General features: G+C 43.6%; 1 protein-coding gene across 7 annotated transcripts in view; it reads right to left on the bottom strand.

Annotated features, from left to right (window-relative positions):
• Positions 1–4,035: 4,035 nt before the first annotated feature.
• The window catches only part of LOC146343979 (uncharacterized), a 95,113-nt gene continuing 72,941 nt past the window's right edge, over positions 4,036–26,207 (bottom strand). The window contains exons 17-22 of one of the 7 annotated variants that reach the window (XR_014792111.1): positions 22,843–22,926; positions 20,951–21,062; positions 19,416–19,531; positions 18,724–18,847; positions 11,206–11,296; positions 4,036–6,195 (exon numbers count right to left, since the gene is read on the bottom strand). Coding sequence is in view for 3 of the 7 variants with exons in the window: in XM_084856315.1 (XP_084712441.1) it covers positions 6,121–6,195; positions 11,206–11,296; positions 18,724–18,847; positions 22,843–22,926 (374 nt within the window). In the remaining 4 variants the exon portion in view is untranslated. Of the gene's footprint in view, positions 6,196–11,205; positions 11,297–18,723; positions 18,848–19,415; positions 19,532–20,101; positions 20,330–20,950; positions 21,063–22,842; positions 22,927–26,207 lie in introns of those variants that run through there. The other 6 variants (XR_014792108.1, XR_014792109.1, XR_014792110.1 and 3 more) reach the window with 6 other exon arrangements.

The raw sequence follows: 26,207 nt of genomic DNA, 5'->3' as shown, positions 1-26,207 counted from the left end.
TAAGGAATTATTTGATGATATGAGACCAGAGTTGAATAAAGAGGATGGAGGGAGACATGGACCTGATATTACCTGTGAAGAGGTAGAATATGCTGTAAGGAATGTAAAGGAAAAAAAGGCTGTCAGCCTTGAAGGGATACCGATTGAACTACTCAAGAAGGGGATGAAATACAACACTTGGTACAATTATATAACACTATCTATACAACCGGTATCATACTAAGAGAATGGCCTAAATCAACATTTGTAGTATTGCCCAAAAAAGACAATGCTAAAGAATGCTCCAAATACAGAACTATCAGCCTTATGTGCCATGCATTAAAAATATTTCTAAAAATTATTCACAATCAAATGTATAAGAAATTAGAATTGAATATAAGTGAAACACAGTTTGGATTTAGAAGTGGGATGGGAACAAGAAAAGCATTATTTGGAATTAACATCTTAATTCAAAGATGTCTTGATATGAATAAAGGGATTTATTGATTGCGAGAAGGCATTAGGGATTTATTGATTATGAGAAGGCATTTGATAAAGTTCATCACAAACAACTGACTGACATACTGAGAAAAACTGGTATCGATAGTCAAGAGATTCGGATTATAGAAAATTTGTATTGGAATCAAACAGCCTCAGTTCGTATAGATAGAGAGTAGAGTTATCTGAAGAAATTCAAATTCAAAGAGGAGTAAGACAAGGCTGTGTCCTATCACCTATGCTGTTTAATTTATATTCTGAAGCTATATTTAATGAAGCACTTGCCGAACAAATGGCTGGCATAAACATCAATAATTATATTATTGATGTTTATTAACACAGAAAAATAATTAACATAGTTCGATATGTTGATAACACCATAGTAATGTCAGATAATATATCCAACTTACAAAAATTACCAGATTGGATTAATAAAGTAAGTTAATGAGTATGGCCTTAAAATAAATATAAAGAAAACAAAATATATGGTGATAAGCAAAAAAAACCTTTTACTGCATTTAATCTTACGATAAATGATACGCCAATTGAGCGAGTCACAAAATACAAATACCTAGGAACTTGGCTCAATGAAAGAAATGAACTAACACAAGAGATAAACGCAAGAGTGGAGATGGCAAGAACAGCATTTGTTAAAGTGAAATGATTATTATGTAATCGGGACCTAAATCTTGCAGTAAGGATTCAGATGGTAAGATGCTATGTGTTCTCAATATTATTTTATGGAGTGGAGGTTTGGACACTTAAAAAGAAGTATCTGAGGAAAAGCGAATCAACTGAAATGTGGTTATACCGATGCAAGCTAAAAATACCATGGACTGATTGAGTAACACATGAGAACATACTATACAGAGTAGGGATGGCAGAGAATTCCGCCACGGATTCCAGTGAGGCTGGATTCTTGCGTCCAGCCAGGCAGCCGTGATAGGAATTCGTGGCGGAACGGCCTCCTGCCCCCCCCCCCCGCGGAATCTTCCCGGGACAGCACTTACCTGGGGCAGATGCTGCGGCGGCTGGTCTCCTGGCCGGCCGCAGCAGGGCTACTGCTGCCGCCATTGCCGTCCTTGCAGCTGTGATAGGCTACGTAAGAATTTACGTAGCCTATCACGGCTAACCCCCCCCAAAACGCAGCGTACGCAAATGGCGGTGGCTATGGCCGCCGCCATTTGCGTTCCCTATTTTTTGCCGATTTATCTTACGTAAATATTTACGTAGGCCAGAACTGCGAAAAATAAAGGAACGCAAATAGCATCCACCACGATATTTGCGTTCCCCTTTTTTTCCGCCGTTTTATCTTACGTAAATATTTATGTAAGATAAATCGGCAAAAAATAGGGAATGCAAATGGTAACCGCTGTAGCCGCTGCCATTTGCGTATGCTGCGTTTTTTGGGGGGGTTAGCCGTGATAGGCTACGTAAATTCTTACATAGCCTATCACGGCTGCCTGGCTGGATGCAAATGGCAGCTGCTACAGCGGCTGCCATTTGCATCCGCACCAGCACGTCCGCGGCCAGAAATCCGGCTGTGGACGGCTCTGGCCAGCTGCTCCGCAGCCTGGTCGCAGAGCGGAGCCGGCCGCCAAGGATTCTGGGGGGAAGGACCAGATCGCCTCCCCCCGTCAAGGATTCCGGGGGGAGGGACGGAGCGCCTCCCCTCCACAGCGAAAGATTCCGCAAAAAGGTAAGTGAGTTTTGTACATCCCTAATACAGAGTAAACAAACAAATAGAATTGGTAAAGACCATCAAAAGAAGAAAGTTACAATACCTTGGTCATATTATCGAGGCGAAAAATACGCCATATTCCAACTCATTATACAAGGGAAATGGAAGGAAAAAGATCAATAGGAAGAAGACGGACATCATGGTTAAAGAATCTGAGGGAATAGTTCAGCTGTACTTCTATACAACAATTCAGAGCAGCGGCATCAAAAACAAAAAATAGCTGTAATGATATCTAACCTCCAATAGGAGATGGCACCTTAAGGAGGCTACAATTACTAGTGGAAAACCAGCAAATGAAGAGGAGATGTGTAACTCTTTCCCTGGCAGTTACTCCAGTTTAAGGAAAATACTTATTCTTTTAAACTTTATTTTGTTCATATGCCACATGACCCCAAAGCTAACATGTACTATTGCAATCCTGTTTACACTGCATGTAGCTGTGGATGATGTCGTTAGAATATAGGCTGTCCTCTGCTTCTCAGATTTATTCATAAAAACCAGGATTCATACCTACTGAATAAAGTTGGCTATCCTGACAATGTAACAATCCACAAATCAAACTGCATCCAGAATGAAAAGTGGGAACAAAATTTAAAAACCCTGTTTTAAGGTGCCATCATCTTGCCTTGTTAGCAGGGTTTTTTGGACTGCCCACACAATGCCATTAGGCTCCTGCAGTCCTCCCATGTCCCTCCCCCAACCTGATTTTCCTGTATCCTCTCACACTGGGGAAATTTGTCAATTTTCTGATGCACCATGATACACACACACACACACACACACACACACACAGCAGTGGTGTGGCTGCCTTATTTGTTGATCTTGTGGTGTTTTGCGGAGGTGTGACTGTGTAACATGTAAAGTGATGTTGCTGGGGGTGTATTTTCATGGCTTTAGGCTGGCCAGACACATTTCTTCCTCACCCAAGAACTGGACTGCATGTCTCTCTGCTGCTTTATCCTTCATCTCACCACCGACACACATGCTCCTGTTTTAGCAACAAAATAAAGGGTGATGTGTGTGTCATACAACTAGTAATATTTGTACAGAGGTTTTTGTTTCTTCTCCAGAATTTTGCAATTCTGAAAGTCTGCCCCAGTTCATATAAGGACCATGGAATTCAGGGAAGAGAGCATTAAACCTCCACACACACACATACACACTTTTTCCCCTGAAATTTCTCTCTCTCACACATACTGCCCCCCCCCCCCCCGAGGGTGATTTTTTTTTTAGTAGAATACTTTTTTTCACACACACACCCCCATGTCAGGGGAAAAACTGGTGGTGGTGGGAAGGTTTAATCCTCCACTCCCAAAACACTATGGTCCTGATCCAAATCAGGGCAATGGGCACTTACACAGGAGTAAAAGCGCAGCAGTGAACCAGAATCGCTCAGTTCTAGAGAAGCAACTAACAACAAAAACAAAACCCACCGTGGCACAAAGAATGTCGTGGGAAGGAGCAACAAAGGGAGGCAAGAGCTTTGGCTACATCTCCACTTACTGGTGTGGACAGAAGGTTGTGGCGTGTAGCGGCAACTCCCCCCGACAGAGCGGACAGTAAATGGAAATTCCACTTGCACTTCACGGCAGAAATCCAATGATTGGTGGTGCTGGGAGCCCTCCATCTGGAATAGCCCACAGAAAGATGGGTCAGTTTGTAACAGAAAATTGCCTTCTATTTGGTTCTATGGCTGTGTATAATGAGATGAAGTCAGAGTACATTAGATCACTGCCTCTTGGGACATCATTACATTATGATGAGTCTACAGAAAATAAACAGAGGTAAAGAAAGAAAGAAAAGGAGACATAACAAATCCACTGATACTATTTAACCTTTATTTAATGCTAAAAGTAGGTACAGTATATTGAGTAATAAAGATGTGACTACATCTAGACGTACTCTCTACTTTTATTAGTCCTGTACAGAACCCTTGAGAGCAAGTCCAAAGACTGATCAACATAACAACATTTAATTTTGATAACAGTGGCGTAAGCTATGCCTCAGAAGCAACTATTCTGGAAAATCTGTTTGCAGTCTTAGATTCAATAACATCAAACTGTGCCCTTAAAGTCTTCTTCCTTGCTCTTAATAATCCTTATAAGGATATAGAAATCTTCAAGTGGAGACAAATCCAGTGTGCAAAGCATTCATACACAGCCCCTGATTACAAGCAGCAAATTAGAGCTGACATGTGCCTGCAAGTTTCTGGTAAAGTTAGCACAACTCAAACAATGTTACCAAAATTTCATTTTTACAAGCATTACTAAACAAAATATATGCATTTTGGGATACAATTGTGCATAATCATTCTCATGAAAACATTTTTAAATGCACAGTTGTATCGTTCTCTTTTCTCTTGCTGTAGTATAGAATCTATGGATCAGGATTTCTGATGTCCTGAGAGACTCTTAGCTATATTTGGTCCATCCCTAGTAAAGCTTAAGGCATGGTTCAAACAAGTAGGGCAGGCAACCCAAATCCCAAATCTCTCCCATCTTTTCAGGAGTCATTTGTTAGGGTGTGTCGATGTGTACTCATCCAGGGGCAATAACTTCTTAACTGTCTGTACTTTGATCTTCAAGTTCAGTAGCCAGGATCAAAAGAACAAATCAAATCGTTCTGCACGCTCCAAGGGGCCAAAGGAGTTGCACTTTTCAAAACTTCAGCCTGTCCCTCCCCCTGCCATGACAAACCACTTTTGAAACTGAGAAGTGTTTAAAAAGCAGTTGTGACATGGCATGGTGGTCTGCTGCTTAAAAGGGAGTGGGTAGTCAAAAAATCCCGCTGGACATGCCCCACCCCCATAGGCTTTTCTAAAACAGCTCTTTGGATCCTGGTCATTGTGTGTAAAACTTACAATAAAGTGCATTCAGTGTGGGGATACAGCCTTGTCTCATGCATATGGAGATGAATGAAGTTTTACCTTCCAGTAGGAAGTGCAAGCACTGGAACCTTCTCTTAGTTGCCTGGCAACATTTGTTGCTTCCTCAACTTCCTCTTAGCCTCTACATTTTTCAATACACAGAGAAGGCTCTTGGAATATTCTGTTTTGTACTGGGAAACTGACTCAGTAGTATAGGATACCCCAACACAATCTGGAGATTTCTAGAGTGATATTTCATTAGCTACATCATATCATTTATCTTGCTGTGTGTTTACTGAATATATGTACTACATCAGACCCAACTGGCTGCATACTGAAATCACTTGAGGCCACTGATGCAACAACTTGAAGTAACCACAGAGTAATACAGTTGAATCCTTTTTTTCAAAACAATACATATACCAGGAATTTTCCAATTAAATCACTGCTAATCCAGTAGCTAAGCTTCACTAACTATGCAAAACTGAACAAAGAAATACAGATTTTTTTGTCTGCTTGAAAACGGGGTGATACAAAACTATCATGTCATGAGTAACTAGTGTTCTTAGAGATACTACAGAGAGAGGCAATAACAACGCCTAGATCTCATAAGGTAGCATCAGTTCTTAAACAGTGATGCTTTAATAGTGGTAAGTTCTATATTATCACATTAAACAGTGTTGCTAGTTTTATTGGTGTACCAGAAAGCAGTAGAGAAGGTCAGTAAGTTTTTATTTGGGAACAGTGGTTATCTCTCAAAAAAATATTCTATAATTTATTGCTTAATTATATTCACAGGAAATAAATAGGCTCTTCATCTAATGCACTAGACAGGAAATACCAGTCACTTACAAAGCAACAAATCTGGCATTACTCAGAACATTCCCTTATCTGTGTATTAGGAGTTAGTTAAACCTAATTAGTTAGTAAAACTGATAATTGCCTCCACCACATTTAGTGGTTTCTTGATTTTTTTTACTTAATTCTAATTGATATTCATTTCACATGGTTTCAAAACTGAATGAGACTAATTATATTATTCTATCAAAGACTTTAAATCTGGAACATTTTTAATCTGGAAGTCTAGCAGCATCTGTCCAAATGCTTTGCCCTGTAAAAAAAAAAAGAAGAGATTAAATCCATAGACATTGTTTTATGCAACAAAAGTGATGTCTTCTTCAGATAAGAGGGGAAAAAACAGTGTTTCCACCAAATAATATCTCCCTCCTATTGAACTGCAATTCCCTTTGGTGCACCACAAGCTACTTGTGAAGAGGAGGGTGGCTTTCCTCTCAATTTGCACTTCTCATTTAGTTACCTTATGGCTACGATTTCGGACAGAGTATACATGCACAGGGCTGAGCTGAACAAGTCTCTATAGCAGGGATAGGGAAAGTGTGGCCCTCCAGATGTTGCTGGACTGCAACTCCCATCAGCCACAGCCAGCATAGCCAATGGTGAGGGATAATGGAACTTGCAGTTCAACATGTTCTCCACCCTGTTCTATAGAAAGGGAAGCTAAAGAACAGACTGCATGAAGAAAGGCAAGTTCTACCAGAGTGCTTAAAACTTCAGTATGAAGTACCATATTGTCCAGTGGTGACTGGACTCTCGACCTCAGATTGCTCTTGTGGTTACTTCCCAGAAGCTGTGTTTGCAGAAGCTAGGGGAAAGGGGAAGTGAGCAGTACCTTAGAAGAGGCATGCATATGATTAACTGTCTGAACTCTAGAGCTGGAATTAATTCGATGATATGGGCATCTCAGCAGATATTATAGATTAATAATAGCTAGATTCCTATTACAAGCACACACATGAAGACTAGTAGATTCATTGAGCCATAAACTTTGATGGACTAGAGTCCATTTCCATACACACACAGATTTTTTTCTCTGTTATCACACTTTCCCAACCTGGCAACTCCCAGATGTGTTGAACTACAACTCCCAGCTGGCTGGGGGATGCTGGGGATTGTAGTCCAACACACCTGGAGGGAACCAGGTTCGGGAACGCTGTTCTGTACCCATCTGTGATCATTCATGTATCTGATGAAGTGGTCTCTAGTCTGTGAAAGGTTTAAAGTGAGAGAGCCAGGGCCTGCAGGAGAAGCCACCACCACCACCACCACCGGGGAAGAGGCGTGCTTGCCGCCGCTGGGCCTGCTGCCGCCGCCGCTGGGCCTGCTGCCGCCGCCGCTGCCACCACCACCAGGCCTTCCTTGTGGACTTCTGCCTGGCAGACCGCCAGTCCCTGCAGGACCAGGCCCCCAGGTACCGAGCCAGCTGTGCTGCTCCACCTGCCCCTCCCTGGAGGGGCTACATAAGCTGGCTGGCTGAGGTGGCCTGGGAGAGCCAGGGCCTGCAGGAGAAGCCACCACCACCACCACCGGGGAAGAGGCGTGCTTGCCGCCGCTGGGCCTGCCGCTGCCGCCGCTGGGCCTGCCGCTGCCGCCGCTGGGCCTGCCGCTGCCGCCGCTGGGCCTGCCGCTGCCACCACCACCAGGCCTTCCTTGTGGACTTCTGCCTGGCAGACCGCCAGTCCCTGCAGGACCAGGCCCCCAGGTACCGAGCCAGCTGTGCTGCTCCACCTGCCCCTCCCTGGAGGGGCTACATAAGCTGGCTGGCTGAGGTGGCCTGGGAGAGCCAGGGCCTGCAGGAGAAGCCACCACCACCACCGGGGAAGAGGCGTGCTTGCTGCCGCTGGGCCTGCTGCTGCCGCCGCTGGGCCTGCTGCCGCCGCCGCTGCCACCACCACCACCAGGCCTTCCCTGTGGACTCCTGCCTGGCATTTTTAAGGGGATTTTAATTGTTTTGTTTGTTTGTTTTATTTTGTTGGGGGGGGATTTTGTTGTGTTTTTAGGGGTGGGTAGCCTGCCTGATAGGCGGGAGCGAGGGGGCATGTATCCACCTGATGGAGGCAGTGGGGGGAGTGTTGGGGGCCAGAACATACCGAGGCTGGGCGGCAGGCGCTGGCGGAGCGCTAGGGGCAGGCCATGCCAGCTAAGGGGAACAAGGGAGAGATGTGTAGTATCTGTCCCCTGCTCCGGGCCTGTCCAGAGCCAAAGGATGGCTGGGGGAGGCGTGACCCCATCTTCTGGCCTTCGTTTGCTGCTCTGCAATGCCAGGTCTGTTACCCAGAAAACCTCCCTCATCCATGACATGATCCTGGATGAGGGTGCAGACCTGGCATGTATTACGGAGACCTGGCTGGCCGAGGCTGCTGCTCCAACCCTTGCAGCCATGTGTCCAGCTGGATTTTCGTATGCACAGCAGCCAAGGGCTGGGGATCGGGGAGGGGGAGTGGCTGTTATCTACCGAGAGTCCTTGGTCTTCACCAGACCCCCTCTCCGGGAGACCAAGGTTGTTGAGTGCATGTACTGGAGGTTGGGCCCGAAGGGCAGTCTGGGGATTCTGCTCGTGTACCGTCCACCCCGCTGCACGACTGACTCCCTGGCCGAGGTGCTTGAGGTGGTCTCTGATGTGCGTGTACAGTCCCCTAACTTACTGGTGTTGGGGGACTTCAACGTACATTCGGAGGCCATCCTCACAGGAGCACCTCGGGACTTCATGGAGACCATGGCCTCCTGGGAGCTGCACCATATTCTAACTGGGCCCACCCATGTAGCCGGTCATGCACTAGACCTTGTGTTTGTTTCTGGAGAAGCGGGGAGTGATCTGGAAGTCGGGGGTATATCCACCACCCCCTTGTCATGGTCAGATCACTATCTGGTGATGTTGGACTTCTCGGTTCCACAACCCCTCCGCAGGGGTGGAGGACCCATTAAAATGGTCCGCCCCAGGCGTCTTATGGATCCAAATGGATTCCTGAACGCGCTTGGGGATTCTCTGGGGCATGCCAACGGCCACTCGGTCGAGACCCTGGTGGGTGGCTGGAATGCCGCAATCACTGGGGCATTAGATCGGGTGGCTCCGAAACGCCCTCTCCCCCTGAACAGGGCTCGGACTGCACCATGGTTCAATCCGCGGTTACGAGCTCTGAAACAGGAGGTGAGACGGCTAGAGCGCCGGTGGCGGAAGTCTCGCTCCAAAGACGATCAGACACGGGCTAGAGCTATATCTTCAGCCTATCACGTGGCGGTGAAGGCAGCAAAAAAGGAGTATTATGCTGCCTCCATCGCGTCTGCAGAGTGCTGCCCCAGGAGGCTGTTCCAAGTGGTCCGCAGCCTGGTCGGTCCTGTGGCTCCGGAACCACTGGAGCATTCTAAGGCCTCCTGTGAGGCTTTGGCAAGGCACTTTGCAGATAAAATTGATCAGATTAGGTGTGTTACTCTGCACACTGTGGATACAGTTAGTAAGCAAGAGGCGGCCTGTGGCAAACCGGTTTTGTGGGATCGGTTCGAAGGTGGACAAGGTGCTTTCATCTGTAAGGCCAACCACCTGCTTACTTGATCCTTGCCCATCTTGGCTCATTATGAGCTGCAGAGAGAGACTGGGTGAGGGGATCAAGGCGGTGGTGAACGCCTCCCTTGAGGAGGGAGTGATGACATCAGCCCTCAAGGAGGCAGTGATAAGACCGCTCTTAAAGAAGCCCTCCTTGGATCCTCAAGTTCTGAACAACTTTCGCCCAGTCTCAAATCTGCCATTTTTGGGCAAGGTGATTGAGCGGGTGGTGGCGGTGCAGTTGAAGGCACACTTGGAAGAAACTGATTATCTAGACCCATTTCAGTCGGGCTTCAGGCCTGGGCATGGGACAGAAACGGCCTTGGTCGCCTTGGTGGATGATATGAGGAGGGCTCTGGATAGGGGTGAATGCTCCTTCCTTGTTCTCCTCGACCTCTCAGCGGCTTTTGATACCGTTGATCACGGTATCCTCCTGGACCGCCTGGAGGGGTTGGGCATTGGAAACACTGTATTGCGGTGGTTCCAGTCCTTCCTCTCTGGCAGGTACCAGAGGGTAGCACTGGGAGAGGAGGTTTCGGACCCGTGGCCACTTACTTGTGGGGTGCCACAGGGTTCCATCCTCTCCCCGATGCTATTTAACATCTATGTGAAGCCACTGGGGGCTATCATCAGGAGGTTTGGGGTGCAGTGTCATCAATATGCGGATGACACTCAGCTCTACCTCTCATTCAAATCTTCACCAAGGTTGGCCGTAGAATCCCTGTCCAAATGTCTGGAGACGGTGAGTGGCTGGATGGGGAGGAATAAGCTGAAGCTCAATCCTGACAAGACCGAGGTACTTTTGGTGGGAGACAAGAGGAGGCTGGGGGATGTTGACCTGGTGTTGAATGGGGTACAGCTACCCTTGAAAGACCAGGTCCGCAGCCTGGGGGTCATTTTGGACTCCCAGCTGTCCATGGAGGCTCAGGTGTCAGCTGTGAGCCGGACAGCGCTGTATCAACTCCATCTGATACGGCGGCTGCACCCCTACCTTCCCGACCATCTGCTCCCATCGGTAGTACATGCCCTGGTCTCCTCTCGTTTAGACTACTGTAATGCGCTCTACGTGGGGTTACCCTTGAAGACGGTTCGGAAACTGCAGCTGGTACAGAACGCGGCGGCTCGCCTGATTAAAGGCAGCCGCCGGCGAGATCGCATCACTCCAGTGCTGAAGGAGTTGCACTGGTTACCAGTTGTTTTCCGGGCCAAATTCAAGGTGTTGGTTTTGACCTTTAAAACCCTATATGGTTCCGGCCCAGCCTATCTTAAGGAGCGCCTCCAGCAACACCAGACAGGCCGCTTAACAAGATCAGCCTCGGATGGCCTTCTCTCTGTCCCATCAGCCAGGACAGCTAGACTGGTGGGGACGAGGGAGAGGGCCTTCTCTGTGGTGGCCCCCACTCTGTGGAACTCCCTCCCTAGGGAACTCCATCATGCCCCCTCTTTAATGAGCTTCCGTCGTGCATTAAAAACGTGGTTGTTCAGGCAGGCATTTGGGGTGGGTTAGGGTATTTTTTAAAAAAAAAAATTTATGGTAAAATTTAATTGTTTTAAATTGTTTATGGTGGGTTGTACATCGCCCAGAGTGGCTGGGTGACCAGTCAGATGGGCGATTAATAAATTTAATAAATAAATAAATAAATAAATAAATAAAAGTGTCACAAGACTCTATTCTGTGTTGCTGTGACAAACCAACACAAAAACCTCTTTAGAATTAGATACCTGTGGGTCACTTCTCAGAGATGCTGTACCACCACCACCAAGGGAGTTCTTTAGAACAAAGTTTAATCCATATATTCCTGGCAAGTCATACCTGTAAAGAAAAAAAGTACATGTTTGCTTCACCAACTTACAATTCAATTGATTTTAAAATGACACCATCAATAATCTTAGGAAATCACACTGCAATATGAGTAAAGGAAATGATACACATTTCTAAAGATGACTTCAAGGAACTGACTTATCATATTTGTATAATAAAAGTCCATTTCCTTTAATGACTAAGCTAATAAAACCAACAGAGTACAGGGATAACAATGATCAAATCTGGAACATCTAAACAATTTATTTCCAACTACGTGTGGGGGGGTTGCAAAAAAGCGGGGAATTCGTTCCGCCAGCTGTTTCACTTCCGCTGGCAGAATGACATATTGGATCCAATTTCAACATACAAAAATAACATTTAAGAATTCAATTTAAAAACCAGCATTTCCAACATGATTTACAATATTTCAAACTCTACCAATCTCTTTCCATCTACCTTATCGCCAGCCATCACAAGTCATCCTTAACAGGGGACTCTTGCAACACTTTTAGAAGTTGCTTAGTCTCAGATCTCCACAGTGAAACAGCTATATAAATCAAGGAGCAGCCACTGGCGATGCTATTTGACTGTCCTAGTTGTTCATCTTGGTGTACACTGGTAATATTTAATAGGGCATCCCGAGTACAACAAGGCTGCATATTGTCGCCCTGCTTATTTAACTTGTATGCAGAGTACATCATGAGAAACGCCAACGGGTTGGATGAATCACAGGTCAGAATTAAGATTGCCGGGAGAATTATCAACAACCTCAGATACGCAGACGATACCACCCTAATGGCAGAAAGCGAAGAGGATCTCAAGAGCCTCTTGTGAAAGTGGAGAGTGCAAAAGCTGGTTTGAAACTCAACATTAACAAAACGAAGATCATGGCATCTGGCCCCATCACTTCCTGGCATATGGAAGGGGAAGAAACGGAAGGAGTGACAGATTTTATTTTCTTGGGCTCCAAGATCATCGCAGATGGTGCCTGTAGCCATGAAATTAAAAGATGCTTGCTTGTTGGGAGGAAAGCTATGGCAAACCTAGACAGCATAGTCAGAAGCAGAGACATCACCTTGCCGACAAAGGTCCATCTAATCAAAGCTATGGTTTTCCCAGTAGTAATGTATGGCTGTGAGAGGTGGACTACAAGGAAGGCTGAGCACCAAAGAATTGATGCTTTCGAACTGTGGTGCTGGAGAAGACTCTTATGAGTCCCCTGGACTGCAAGGAGGTCAAATCAGTCAATCCTAAAGGAAATCAACCCTGACTGCTCCTTGGAAGGACAGATACTGAAGCTGAAGCTCAAATATTTTGGCCACCTAATGCGAAGAGAAAACTCCCTGGAAAAGACCCTGATGCTGGGAAAGATTGAAGGCAAAAGGAGAAGGGGACAGCAGAGGATGAGATGGCTAGACAGCATCACCGATGCAATGAATATGAACTTGAGCACACTCTGGGAGAGAGTGGAGGACAGGAAGGCCTAGCGTGTTATAGTCCATGGGATCACGAAGAGTCAGACACGACTTAACAACTGAACAACTCCAGTATACCTTAGAGATTATGACAGAATATAGGGTAGAAGGTGGACTCATAGCTACTCATAGTATTTCAAATTCCCAAATGTGCCCACAGGTCCAAAAAGGCTGGGGACTCCTGCTCTGTTAGATCTCTGTCCCATCTGTGAAAGGAATGGCCTCTTTGGTTCACAGACACATAGTTACAACCCAAGCTCATGTGCCAATAATAAGTTTATTAGCCATGGTGGGTTGTGGTGCCTGCAGGTACCAGGTTATCAATCCAAGCCCTGCTGCCATGGCTTCTTATGTCATCCAAACCTGGTGCGGGTGGCTAGTTGGGGTGGTTAACAAACGGCTCCACAACCCTACAACAGGCCATGGGTTCTGGGTGGTTTGTTAAGCACCCCAACTAGCCACCCTCACCAGGTTTGGGTGACACAAGAAGCCACACCCTGCGAGGGTAATTATGCAAATCAGCCAGCACACACAGGGTGGTTAACAAGCCACCATGGCTTGTTAACCTCCCTATGGTTGTGTGAACTGGGCCAGTGGGTTGACTCTCTTGATTCATTATACTTCAGTAATTTTGTATTGATGTTTGTCTTTGAAATTCCTTTGTTCAGGAATGGCCCCCTTAAGATCATTGACAGAGGGTGGGTTTGAATGATCACGGAGGGGAAATTAGCCATGGTGGCTTATTTCCCTCCCTGTGCGTGCCAGTTGCAAGCCGCCTAATTAGCATAATTACCCTTGCTGGGCACTGGTTGTCGTGACATCCGTCACGACAACCCACACCCAATGAGGATAATTATGCTAATTAGGTGGCTCATGACCAGCACACGTGGGGAGGGAAAATAAGCCACCATGGCTTATTTTCCCTCCATGATCATGCAAACCCAGTCGGAGTATCCTGGGATGTTGAAATGCTCTCCCACCCTTTTATGAACATCGCCATTTCTGATCTGTGACTATTTATTCTTTCGCGTAGAGACTGGCCTGTTTGTCCCATGTAGAACGCAGTAGGGCACTGCTGGCAAATGATGACATATATCACATAGGAAGATGAGCAGGTGTATATGAACCCCAGATGTTGTGGATGGCATTATTAGAAGGCACTGATGAAGTTTCACCAGGACTTCAGTAACTTTCACCCCACCATCAACCTGAGCCTAGAACAGTCCACGCAACAGGTAGCTGCCTTGAGTACCATTTTTTGGTAGAAAGGCAGGGTATAAAGCAAGCAAACAAACAAACAAACAAACAGGTTCACTTCCTGTAACAGTGCAACTACATAATGGACAAACCTCTGTCCCACAGACCAAGGAGGCCCCTGGGGGTTCCCCATCCAGACCAAGCTTCTTTTGCTGTTATCCCCAATCAGTGAAAGGAGATAAGAGGGCCTTTAAAGGCAATTAACCTTTTAATACCCTTCGGAGAACTGAGCTGTGCATTTTGCAGGAATGAATCTGGAATGCAGCTCCAGAGATCCTTCCCAAATTGCAGTTCTGCCCCTGGGCCACAAAAGGTTCGCTCTACGCTATGCATAATTTAACACACCTCTATCATGCTCCCCATTGCTCGCCATTTTTTCCAAGCCAAAAAGACACAAATCTGTAACCTTTCCTCATAGGGAAATCCCTCCAGCCCCTTGATCATTTTGGTTGCCCTTTCTGCTTCTTTTCCAACTCTACAATAACCTTTTAGAGGTGCAGTAATCAGAACTGTACAACCATGAAGAATAGCTTCAGATATATATTTTGAAGCCCACTGAAGTCAAATGTAGATCTAACATTTCACCTCTCCTCTCTGGATGATAAGGGTGAGGAGTAAAGGAGAAGGAAAAGAATGGTACATAAAGATTGTGGGAATAAAGACAACAATTCCTCAGCTCTTCAATCACATCATAAGTTTACTGATGATGTTTGATGGCATTTTAAAGTAACTGCTAAATATAAAGGTCATGCACCATTTAACTCTCATTTATTTTAAGTACCATTCTGAAAGTCACAATGGGACATTTAAGTTCAATTTATTTCAGTAGAATAAGCATTTACTTAAATCTCACCATTTAAATCAAAGTACTTACATTTGGCAGGATTGGGCCTACAGCAGCTTTTTGAATTGAACAACAAATGGAAAAAATTATACTTTCACAGCTCAATCCTATGTCTGCTCAGAAGTAAGTCCCACTTAATTCAATGGGCCTTACTCCCAGGTATGGGTATATTATTTTCACTTGAAATCCTGACCAGAATAGAAATGAGAAAGATACATTTTGTAATTATTTCTACAAAAAATAGTGTATACCCTATAGGGGACAATTCAGTTATTATTATTTAACCCACAATTTGCACTGCATGTGAGCAGCTTCCATTTATTGTAAACAACCTCTGATCAGCCCGATCAAAGGCTGTCAGCAAGACATGTGAACCCAGACCGATGGGTTGTTTAGGGGCTAAACAATCCAGTGGTTAACCATGGCATAGGTGGCGCACGGCCCCACAAATCATGGGTTAACTAATCCATGATTTGCCGCCATGACATGCAAATTAAGTCACTGTCTATACTCTTTTGCCAGCATGAAAAAAGAGAGAAATTGCACTATTAACCTATGAGATTGTGATCTTGCTTCTCAAATTACAAGCAAAAATTACTTGAATGGAATTTTCTGTTTCAACAGGAAGCTTGTTTGCTTTTATTTTTTTCCCATAGGCATACAATCTTTGTCACAGTCCAATAAGAAGCCTTCAGATCTTAAAACATGTGAGTATAATTCCTTCTAATCCTGAAAGGGTACACAAAAGTGTTCTTTCTTCTCTTTGGTTGCTTTTCACTCTGTTCACATTATTCTTTTATCACATCATTACACACCAGACCAAATAGTTTCATTAATCAAAGACATTTGGTTTATCCAAAAACTTCCATCTTTACCTGAGTAGACATTGTCAAGAAAGCAGCAGCAGATCTTTTCACAAAGTAGAAAAGGCAAGACCAGCATGCTGGCTATAGCACTTACAGAGTTCTGTTCAGTGAGATAGTTAAGTATTCTCCAGCCAAAACTTACTTTCACACACACTTCATAGAACCTGTGTTTTATTTTAACATTTGCAGAAGACCTCAGAATCTTGAACGTGAGTTGATAAAGAAGTTTATTTAGTTGATAAAGAAGCACTGAGCATTGTTGATTGAAGTACACCAAAATGAAAAAAACAGCTGCAGAAGAAATAAATCCCTTGCAGGACATTCCACAGCAAGCGTTATAATGTTCTCAGGTTTTGTTAGAACAGAAGCTTGAGGGCTGGCTGATTAATTAAAAGCCTTAATAAATTTAGATCTGAGGACATTCCACACCCATTTCTCACTTTGTTTTCCACTGTAAACAGTATTTTAACAATTTAGGCAAGCTATAAGTGACAGATAACGTTTTGGCTTTACTACAGAACATGGGAGTTTGGGTACAAAAATACTTAGGGCACAATCTTATCATTTCTGCCCTTGATGATTGTAAGCTTCCGAACTTGGAGGCTTACAATCATCCAAATGGAGAGCTCTGCATTTTTGCTAGATAGGCTTTTTGCCTGTCTAGCTGGGACATTTAGAGGGGGAGGGAAGGAGGCTGGAGGGGGTCACAGCGATTCCAAGCTTCAAGGTCAGAGCACTGTCTGTCTCTGACCTCAGAGCTGGGAATCTGACATATCCTAAGGCTCCTCAGATGCTGTCTACGGGCCATAGGATTCCTCCCTCCATTCCTTAGCATATAATTAAATCTCAATAAATTATAATCTGACCACTTATTTATATGGATCTCTGAGTGATCACAGTAAAATATTATGGTAGAAATTCATATGAACACAATTTTTGTTCTACCTATTCCTAGTAAGCAGCTGGGTAGTTTATATTTAATATCACAAATTATCTGATTATGATGAGTCATAGGTACAAATATTGTATTAGTTCCTCTGTGAACACAAGCAGTCAAATTCTGCAATCTCTCCTACACACAGGATTTGGTTCAATACCAAAGTTAACCCAATGCAAGGATCAAGGGGTGGCTGTCAACTTATGACAGTTGTATTGACAGAGCAACTCTGTAAGACTGAACTACCACTACTATTATTATGCAACATTTATTTAGGATGCACTCCAATCTTGTTAAGACAGAAAAAAGTCCTACCTCTCCCAACATTCCTTGGCCAGCCTTGCTGGCTGGGGAATGCCAGGAGTGGTAGGACTTTTTACCCTCTAACCATGCATGCATGCAATTTACGCTTTAAGAGCCACAGTGTGCTAGATGCTGTACAAAACATAAAAGGACTCAGTTCCTGACAAGGCGGTTTATAATCTAATTAAGATAGAAAGGTGAAGACAGAGACCAGGGCTTAGATAAATGATCTTGCTCACTGGTTTGATCATGTGCCTCCACTTTTATCATTCTTGTGATTGGCTTCCAGTTACATACAACACACACACACACACACGTTAAGTGGGACCAAATGTTACAGTGTATCCTCTCTTCTTAAGAGGAATGCTCCTGTTTGAGGCTTCAGTCAGCTGCGAACAGGAGGAGTCGTGTGGTGCTATTCAAGCCTCGGTGGGGCGGGAGGGATTGAGAGAGAGTTTCAGGATTGGGGAAGCGAAAAAGGACACCTTTTGTTTCCTGCCTCCCCCACAGAGGCCTTCCCTGCTATGCTAAATGCTGCTGGAGGGAAGCCAACCCCTAACCTGAGTATTTTATAGTTGTATAGCAGGGATGTGGGGGTGGGCAGCCAGAGTTCTGGAGATTGGAAAGGAATCCTTCCATTCCAGGATACTTAATATAAACTGTCAGGGTCTTGAGTAGATCCAGCATTTTCCCTTTGCCCTCCTGCTTTTGGGGTGCATGGGGTGGGGTTGTTTGTTTTCAACTGAAAACACAACACACATCATGATGGCCCACCATGGCTTAATTTACCCGCAGGGGCTGTCATGTTGTGCTGGGCACCAGTGGGCATTTTTGCATGACCCCCATGGGCTCCTGGCTTGCCATGTCGTGGAAACCCAGGCAGAAGTGGTTGTCTGAGGGTTAGACAACCCTCAAATAACCCTAAAACAAGCCATGTCTAATCCTCAAACACCTACCGCCTGGGTTCACAGGCACCCAGCACGACGTGACAGCCCCAGTGGGTAAATTAAGCAATGGTGAGATGTTGCGTGGTGCAAACCAGGGCCAGAGAGCTTTGTTCTCTGTTTCTCTTGTTTCCCCTCTTATGAACCTGTTTCTCCTGTTGCATCCATTATCTCAAAGATTTTCATTGGCCATTCCTTTTCATGGAATGTAATTCCAATAAACCCACGTGATTTACTTCTAATAATAAATATCATGGGAAGCAGTTGCAATATGAAAGCAAAAAGAACAGGAAAGATATGATTCAACAAAGACTTCAGAACTACATTTTCATGAGGGATCTGAAGGACAACTGGATTGCTGGACTTAAAGAAGCTACAAATTACAAGGTATAATGACAGAAGCATGATGCCACCTGCTTTGAAGGAGAGTGCTGGGGGCAGAATGATCCACAGTACATGGGTGGATGTTTTCAGCTTGTCATCGCTATCTCTAGCACCTCCTCCTCCTTGTCACATGAAAAAATGTGAGTACAGTAGTGGCTCCATTCCACAGTTCAGCCAGACAGAGTTTAGCTCTTTGCAGATGTCTTGAGCAGCTCAGTGGGCCTCACACTGCACTTCTACTTCTGAGATTGGAACACCCCCTTATTAGAAACATTTATGTGTGAACAATGTTCTGTCTAAGCTGGACACTTGTCTTGCCTAACAGTTAAAGCTTATTTCAAATCTGAATATTTCCTTATAATCAAAGAATTTCAAAGTTTCCTCAAACCACATTGCATGAATGCATTAATAGGAATGAGCACATACCTTGTGACCAAGCTCTCCTCAGGCTGTTCTGCTTCTAAAAGATGCTGAAAATAACCTTTTATCGCCTGAGCAGTTAATGTTTTCTTGAGATACGGGAAGTAGAGGGGATGCCGGGCTATGACACCTGTTGTTACACATAAGTAGAACACAACCAGTTATTGTTCTATTTGAAACATCAAAAGCATCATTGTATTTTCCAAAGCATTATTCAGATGTATTTTAAAATCAACAGCTATGAGGGGATAAAAATAAATATATTTGCACTATCAAGAGGGTCTTTTTTCGTCTGCTGTTTTACTTATGATGAGCTGTCCTTGCCAGTATAAGGAGAATATAAAGTAAGGTAAAAGTGTGGTCCTCATCCCCTCTATACATTTTGATCTGGGAGACAGGTTTTATTAATTTATTTAAAATGTTTATCCCTTGCCTCTGTAAAACAGTCCCAAGACAGCTTACAGTTAAATAGACAAACACAAGCAACAATATAAAATAACAAAATAAACACAGCAGACAAAAAGACAGTGGGGCTGGCAGCAAGAAAAAAACCCCAAACATCAGCAGAAAACCAGAAGGAAACAAATATAATTTAAAACTCTTGACATCCTAAGAGTAGGGTAGACTTCACCTGATGCCTAAAAGATAACAAAGAAAATGCCAACACAGAAAAGGCCCTCTCTCTAATAGCCAGCTACCTGATGTCTAAAAGTGAGTTTATCCAGAGAAGGGCCTCTGAAGTGGATCTCAACTGCTAGGCAGGTTCATGTGGGAGCCATTTTGATTGTCAGCCATGAGATAAAGTAAGATGAAACTGAGGAAAAAACACATGCACCATCCCCTTCAGTCATGAGACTCTATCTGCCATAAAAACATGGCAACTATAAGGCTTAGCTTCTCTATAGAGTAACTATTCTGAAGAAACTGTTATTTCAAGGCAATTGGATTGAATACTGTGGGCCATTGATATCTCTAAACCCTAAACATTCTCTCTCTCATTTATTTATATAATTACAATTATATCCCACCTTTCCTCCAAGGAGCTCAGGGCAGGGCACCTGGTTCCCCACCCTCCATTTTATCCTCACTATAATTTTGTGAAGTAGGTTAGGCTGAAAAATGGTCACTGTCCCAAGGTCACCCATTGAGCAGAGGTGAGCTACCTCCAATGTCAGAGGAAGTATGCCTATGAACACCAGTTGCTGGAGAACATGGCTGGGAGAGTGCTATTGCACTCATGTCCTGCTTGTGGGATTCCATTGACAGCTGGTTGGTCACTGTGTGAACAGAATGCTGGACTAGATGGACCTTTGGTCCGATGGCTCTTCTTATGTTCTTATGAGCTTCATGGCTGAGTGGTGATTCAAACCTGGATCTCCCCCATCCTAGTCTGACAAAAGCAGGCAGCATAACTGCATATTGCTTTCTGCATCTCTCTTACAGTTTGTGATAAATTAACAAGACATTTTATATGCAAGGGTGGAATCCTTAGAAAGAAATCCTATAACAGAAATTCTGTCTTTGTATCTGTCTTTGACAACAGTTAAGAGATCAAAACACACCTTCAATTTACCACCGCATTCTCTCTTCTTTCCAAAGAGTAAGAGAACTACTGGAAGCATGCAGAAGGAATATAATGAATTACTGAACAATACAAGAAGGTACTCATCCTTTGACTTCAGTGCTAAAAATAAGGATATGTACAGACCTACCTACAAGAGCCAGTACATCTTTTTTTGCTGTGGGGAGGGCTCTGCTCCCATATTGCCACACATACCTGGCTCTGAATCCAGCAGTGGGCTTTTAAAGGCATATTTATTCAGTTAAACATTAAGCCAATCCCTTTTTATTCTTGAAACATTGCTTAGCGAATGGAGACGTGTATTTGTCATGGTCACAAGGCCAGCCAATCAGGACTTTGAACAGTTGGCTTCTGCTGGAAAAAAGAACTAGTTGCTCCTGTATGATCAACTACATACATTTGATTCTCTCAGGAAGATTGAATGTCTGACCAAAAAGTGGTGAGTGGATCCACAGCAGACACACCACTCAAGCTGTGTATGTCTATACACACCCTAATGCTCCTCTCTTAAACTATTAAAGCAGATTTGCCAAGCACAAATATAAATTCTATCATTCTGGACTAGATCATCTGAAATAATTTAATACATCTGAGTATAAAACATCATGCTTACCCTACATGTAACAAAACAGTTTAATTCTCTAATATTACCTTTCCAGAGATTGGGACTAAGTTGTCCAATTGTCCAATTTCAGCATTGCTTTTCTAGTTAAAATTTTTGCTTCTTCAGTTGCCTCCCATCCTATGGATCAACTTTACACTGCTACATCATAAATAATAATTTGTCTCAGCCACTAAAACATCAGCTGTTAATTAACAAGGAGACATTATCATGTCCTGCCCCATGTGAGATAAAAACATCTTGCTACAGGAGGCTAGTGGTACTAGGATGCCCTGCATCTCCAGGCCAATAGTCAAAAGGATGCCAGCCATAAGGGTATAGCTGGCCACTAGACCCACCCAGCCCCAAATCCATCCACATACCAAAAAAGTCTCTTGCAAGGCATAGCCTTGCTATGGTTAGGGAGGGAACCTGTGCTGAGAAAAAAGGATTACTGTTCTTGCACTAGAGCACATCTTCTTGATTTTCCCCATTAGAACTCTTCAAACCTACCTGTTCACAATGACCTGGTCCAGACATAATGTCAAACCATGATCTGGCAGTACAAGAATGAGCTTTAAGGAGCCTTGGAGTCACATACTCTCCCCTCGCTTTCCTCTGTTCTTGGTCTGAGGCAAACCATCATTCACCATGCTGTCTAAAACAGGATTGGAAGCCAAGATCAAATAACTGTTTCCAATCCTGACTTGGAGGGCAACAGCAACCCACAGTTTGCCAGTCTGGATGAAATGGCAAATTATGATGTGTCTCAAACCAGGAAAAAAAGGAGGTAACCTCTGCACACAAGAGGAGGAGTGGAGGAAGGCACAAGCCTGAGGCTTCTTGAAGCTCATTTTTATAGCATCAAACTATCTGACCCAGCTCAGTATTGGTTGCTTGGACCCATACAACAAGTAATATAAACTACTGTCTCAGCCAAACACCCTACAAGATAAATTACTAACCATTTATTGCCCCTTATGCTTGTAAAAAGCATTTCACTTTACTAATCAAACAGAGGCCCACTGAGTCATATTTTAAAAGAATGAGAAGTATTTGACAGTAATTAAAGTTAATGTAAACATGTGAAATTGCATTTTACATTAAGTACAGGATGCAGCTATACAGAGATAATATGCAAGGGGCTGTAGCTTAGTGGCAGAGAATATGCTTTGCATGCAGCAGGTCCCAGGTTCAATCCCCACCATTTCCAGGTAGGGCTGGGAAAGACCCCTGCCTAAAACCCTGGACAGCCACTGCAAGTCAGTGTTGATAACACTGGGCTAGATGGACCAGTGGTCTTACTCAGTACCACGCAGCCTCCTATGTATCCTATGTTCCTAGGTACCTGGGGTCTGTAATGACCTCCAGTGTCTTATAAGCTCCCAATGTCTTACTCAGGGCTAGATGGACCAATGGTATGACTTAATATAGAGACAGTTTCATATGTTTTTATAGATGCATATGTATATATTCCTCTTTTCCTTCTACTCAAAATCTAGAAACCTGAATAAAAAACCAATACTGAATGAGTAACACCTCCTGATCTTACCCGCTGAAGCAGTATAAAATAGATTCTGTATAGTTACATGAGAATAGTCATCATGTTAGTAGACATGCAAACATTCCATCCCCACTCTCCCCAATTCACTTTAATTTGGGTCTAACTGCCCCAATGTTATTTTAATGAATCCTTCAAATTTAAACACACACACACACACACACACACAGAGGGATGAAGAGGTTGAAACAACATCAAACTACCAGTCCCTTCATTGTGAAAGACTACGTGGAGAATGAAGTGTTTGTTACACACCTTCGGGGTCAATTATGATTGCAAAAGGGTAAGAGGGTTAAGTATGTTCTCAATGTGATGTGACAATTCTGTTTATTTTAAAATAATCCACAGATGTCATATTTTAAAAGGATAATTAAAGAATACCTATGTTTGCTGTGTTGCCTTTGTCCCCGCTCCTGGTATACGCAAGATCTTCCAGACGATATGAATGGGGACCACTTGGTAGATCTATATGTACAGAATGAAACAAATTACTGCTTTCCCACCTGCAACAGAAAAGTTGGTCTTTTGGGATTATATTTAAGCGTGTTGCTGTTTGTAATCTTGACTCATCCCTCATGTATATATTTTTAATTCTGCAGGAAATACAGCTTCCCTCTCAGAACCATTTTGGATATTACACAGGAGTGGAAAGAGAGGAAATATAAGTGACTTATGCTTCCTGTTCCCATGTTTCCAGGTCTAGATTGAATGGGCGATGTACATGTCCTCCTGATATAGGCACAGAATGCACATCCTCATGGGAGTTATGCACAACTTGTACTTTATGAGGAGGCTTGAAAACAGGGACACAGAAGGTGCGAATCATTCATGTTCTCTAAGAAGAGCCGTGCTGGGTCAGACTGAAGCCCTATTTAGCCCAGCATTCTGCTTCTATAGTGGCCAACTAGATGCCCACAGGAACGCCAAAGCAAGGTATGAGCACAACAGCAACCTCTTGCTCATGATGTTCAGAGCCATACCACCTCTGATACTGGAGGTAATATACAGCCATCAGGACTAGTAGCCATTGATAGCCTTCTCCTCCATGAATTAGTCTAATCCCCCTATAAAGCTGTCCAAATTGGTGGCCATCATACCTTGTGGTAGAAAATTCCATAGTTTAACTTTACTCTGCATAAAGAAGTACTTAATTTTGCCTGTCGTAAATCTCCCACCACTCAGCGTCATTGGATGACCCTGGCTTCTAATATTATGAGAGGGAGAAAGCCTTGTCCTTCTCCAAAATCGTGCAAAATCTTATACACTTCTATCAAGTCCCGTCTTACTAATCTTCTTTTAAGCTAAAAAAGCCCTAAACCTTGTAACCTTTCCTCAAAGCAGAACTGCTCCAGCTCCTTGGATCATGTTGGTTGCACTTTTATGCACCTTTTCCAGCTCTACAAGAACCTTTTTGAGGTGTGGTGACCTGAACTATACAGTTATTTCAAGTGTAGTTGCGTCATAGAATAAAGGCGTTAAGATTTCTGGCAGTTTTATTTCAGTTCATTTCCTAATGATCCCCAACATGGAACTTTCCTTTTTCACAGCAGCCACACAATCGACTGATGTTTTCATTGAGCTATCCCATCATCCCTTTCCTGGTCAGCCATTGCCAGCACAAACCACAATGCTATATATAGACATCTCTACATGAGGCTTCTATCCTGTGATCGAGATTGGTTACTCACGGAAGTTTGCAGGTACTTTACATGACGTCATCAACCTCTGGTGTCTCTCACAAAGAAAGTGCTTTGTGACCTTTCTGCGGCTTTATTTGTAACAGGGATAATGAGCTATTTAAAAATGTCAATTTGAATCTCAACGTGTAATAACTGAGTGGCAATGGGCAAACTTCCCCGTGCCCTGTTTAGGCGCTGCTTGCTGGATTTCCGCCGCTTGCCCAACCCTGGTGGGTGCATGCACAAGCCACCAAACTGTCCGCAGGAGCTCAGCGAGAGCTCGCGGTTTCCCACTTTTTTGCAAGCTACCATTTTGCACAAAAACGTGGGTATAACTATTTATGGAAATCACGATTTGGACAAAATCATGGCCATAAATAGCACAACATGCACAAAGTTGCAGGCAAATTATGCTATTTATGGCTGTGATTTTGCACAAATCACGATTTCCTTAAATGGCTATACCTGTGATTTTGCGCAAAATGACAGCTTGCAAAAAAGTGGGGAACTGCGAGCTTGCCCGACTCCTTGCATGCCGAGTCAGGCAAGCTCAGGGATTTGCAAGCTGGCATCTGGTGGGCCGATGTGGCAAAAACCCACTGAATTCCACCCCCAAAATGGATTCCTCCAACATCCCTATGATGGAGTTGCAATTCCAGCAGCTATACTACAGCACCATCTAGTGGCTGTATAATGAAACATATAGAAATTGCAGATAGAGGAAATCCCTGGGGGAAAAGGGCAAGTGCGTTTAAAGGGCTGAGCTTAATCCCGCAAAGAATCTGGAAGCAGAAGCCCTGGTAAAGTTGTGGGATAAAAAGCCTGGTGTAGAGAAGCCCTATGTGAAGTTAGGATTTTTGCCTTGTTTACATTTTAATGCCCATTCCCCCAGTTTGAAGAAGTCTTTCTGGAGCTCTTTGCTCTCCCTTTTTGTTTTAACCTCCCTACATAATCTAGTGTCATCAGCAAATGTGGCCATGTTGCCATCACTGTGAAACTTAGGGAGTAATTCCCTGATGTCTATGTGCATGATTTCTGGCAGAGCAATCCTATGTGTTGGGGTGGGGTAAAACTAAAATGGTAAAATTAAAACCAACTACATCTCAGTAACTATAGAGAAATACACACAAACTCATATCCTATTACTACATAATAGTAGCATATTTGGAAGTAGCTTGGTGGCATTAGGTGAAATCTTCATAGATTATTTTTTTTAATTCGATGAATGGCTACACATTTCATAATATTGCAAACATCTTGACTCTCTTGGAAACCAGGAATTCTAAACTCAAATTATATCCAGGTAGCATCAGAAGCAGTACTAAGACAGTATTGTGGAGTGATTAAGAGTGTTTTATTAGGACTGGGAAGACCCACGTTCATATCCAGAGTCAGTCACAAATTTCACTGGGCGATGCTGAGCCGTCACTATCACTCATTCTAACCTACCTCAGAGACTTGTTGTGAGAATAAAAGAACCACATATGCTGCCTTGAGGAAAAGAGAGATATAAATGTATTAAATAAGTAAATACATTTGTTTCCCCTCACATCTCCCATCTATTTGGAGAAATTTATCATCAGTGCACATGTAACATGACCTGTTTGGCCATGTTACATATGCACTGCTGACAAATTTCTCCAAATAAATGGGAAATGTGAGGGGAAACAAAGCCTTCTCTCATATAAGCTGAAAAAAATCCTGTGAATAAAATTCTGATACAATGCTACTACTCTGCACTTCATAATGTTCCTGTTACGGTCAATGTATTAAACATGGTAAATATTGACATTTAACAGTAGTTCTTAACATTTAGGACACCAATGGAAATATCAGAACATTCTGACATTTAACGGTGATTCTAAAAGTCAAATAAATGCCTTATACTTATTTTCTTCCTCAAAGGAAGTCAGGGTGGCTTAAAAAGTTTTTACCAACTCATTTTATCCTCACAACAACCCTGTGAGGGTTTGTTGCCCTTGGGCACCTCTCTTGGCATCTACCAGGCTCCCTGCCCCTCCTGAATTTTATTTCTTAAAATTAATTTTGTTTTTAACTGGGAGGGCA

This window comes from Heloderma suspectum, chromosome 5, assembly GCF_057233095.1.
Source record: "Heloderma suspectum isolate Gila_16-S chromosome 5, 16-S_ref, whole genome shotgun sequence".
NCBI classification, from domain to species: domain Eukaryota; kingdom Metazoa; phylum Chordata; class Lepidosauria; order Squamata; family Helodermatidae; genus Heloderma; species Heloderma suspectum.
Note: the sequence above shows the minus strand (reverse complement) of the source record. Positions and strands in the feature narration are given on the sequence as shown.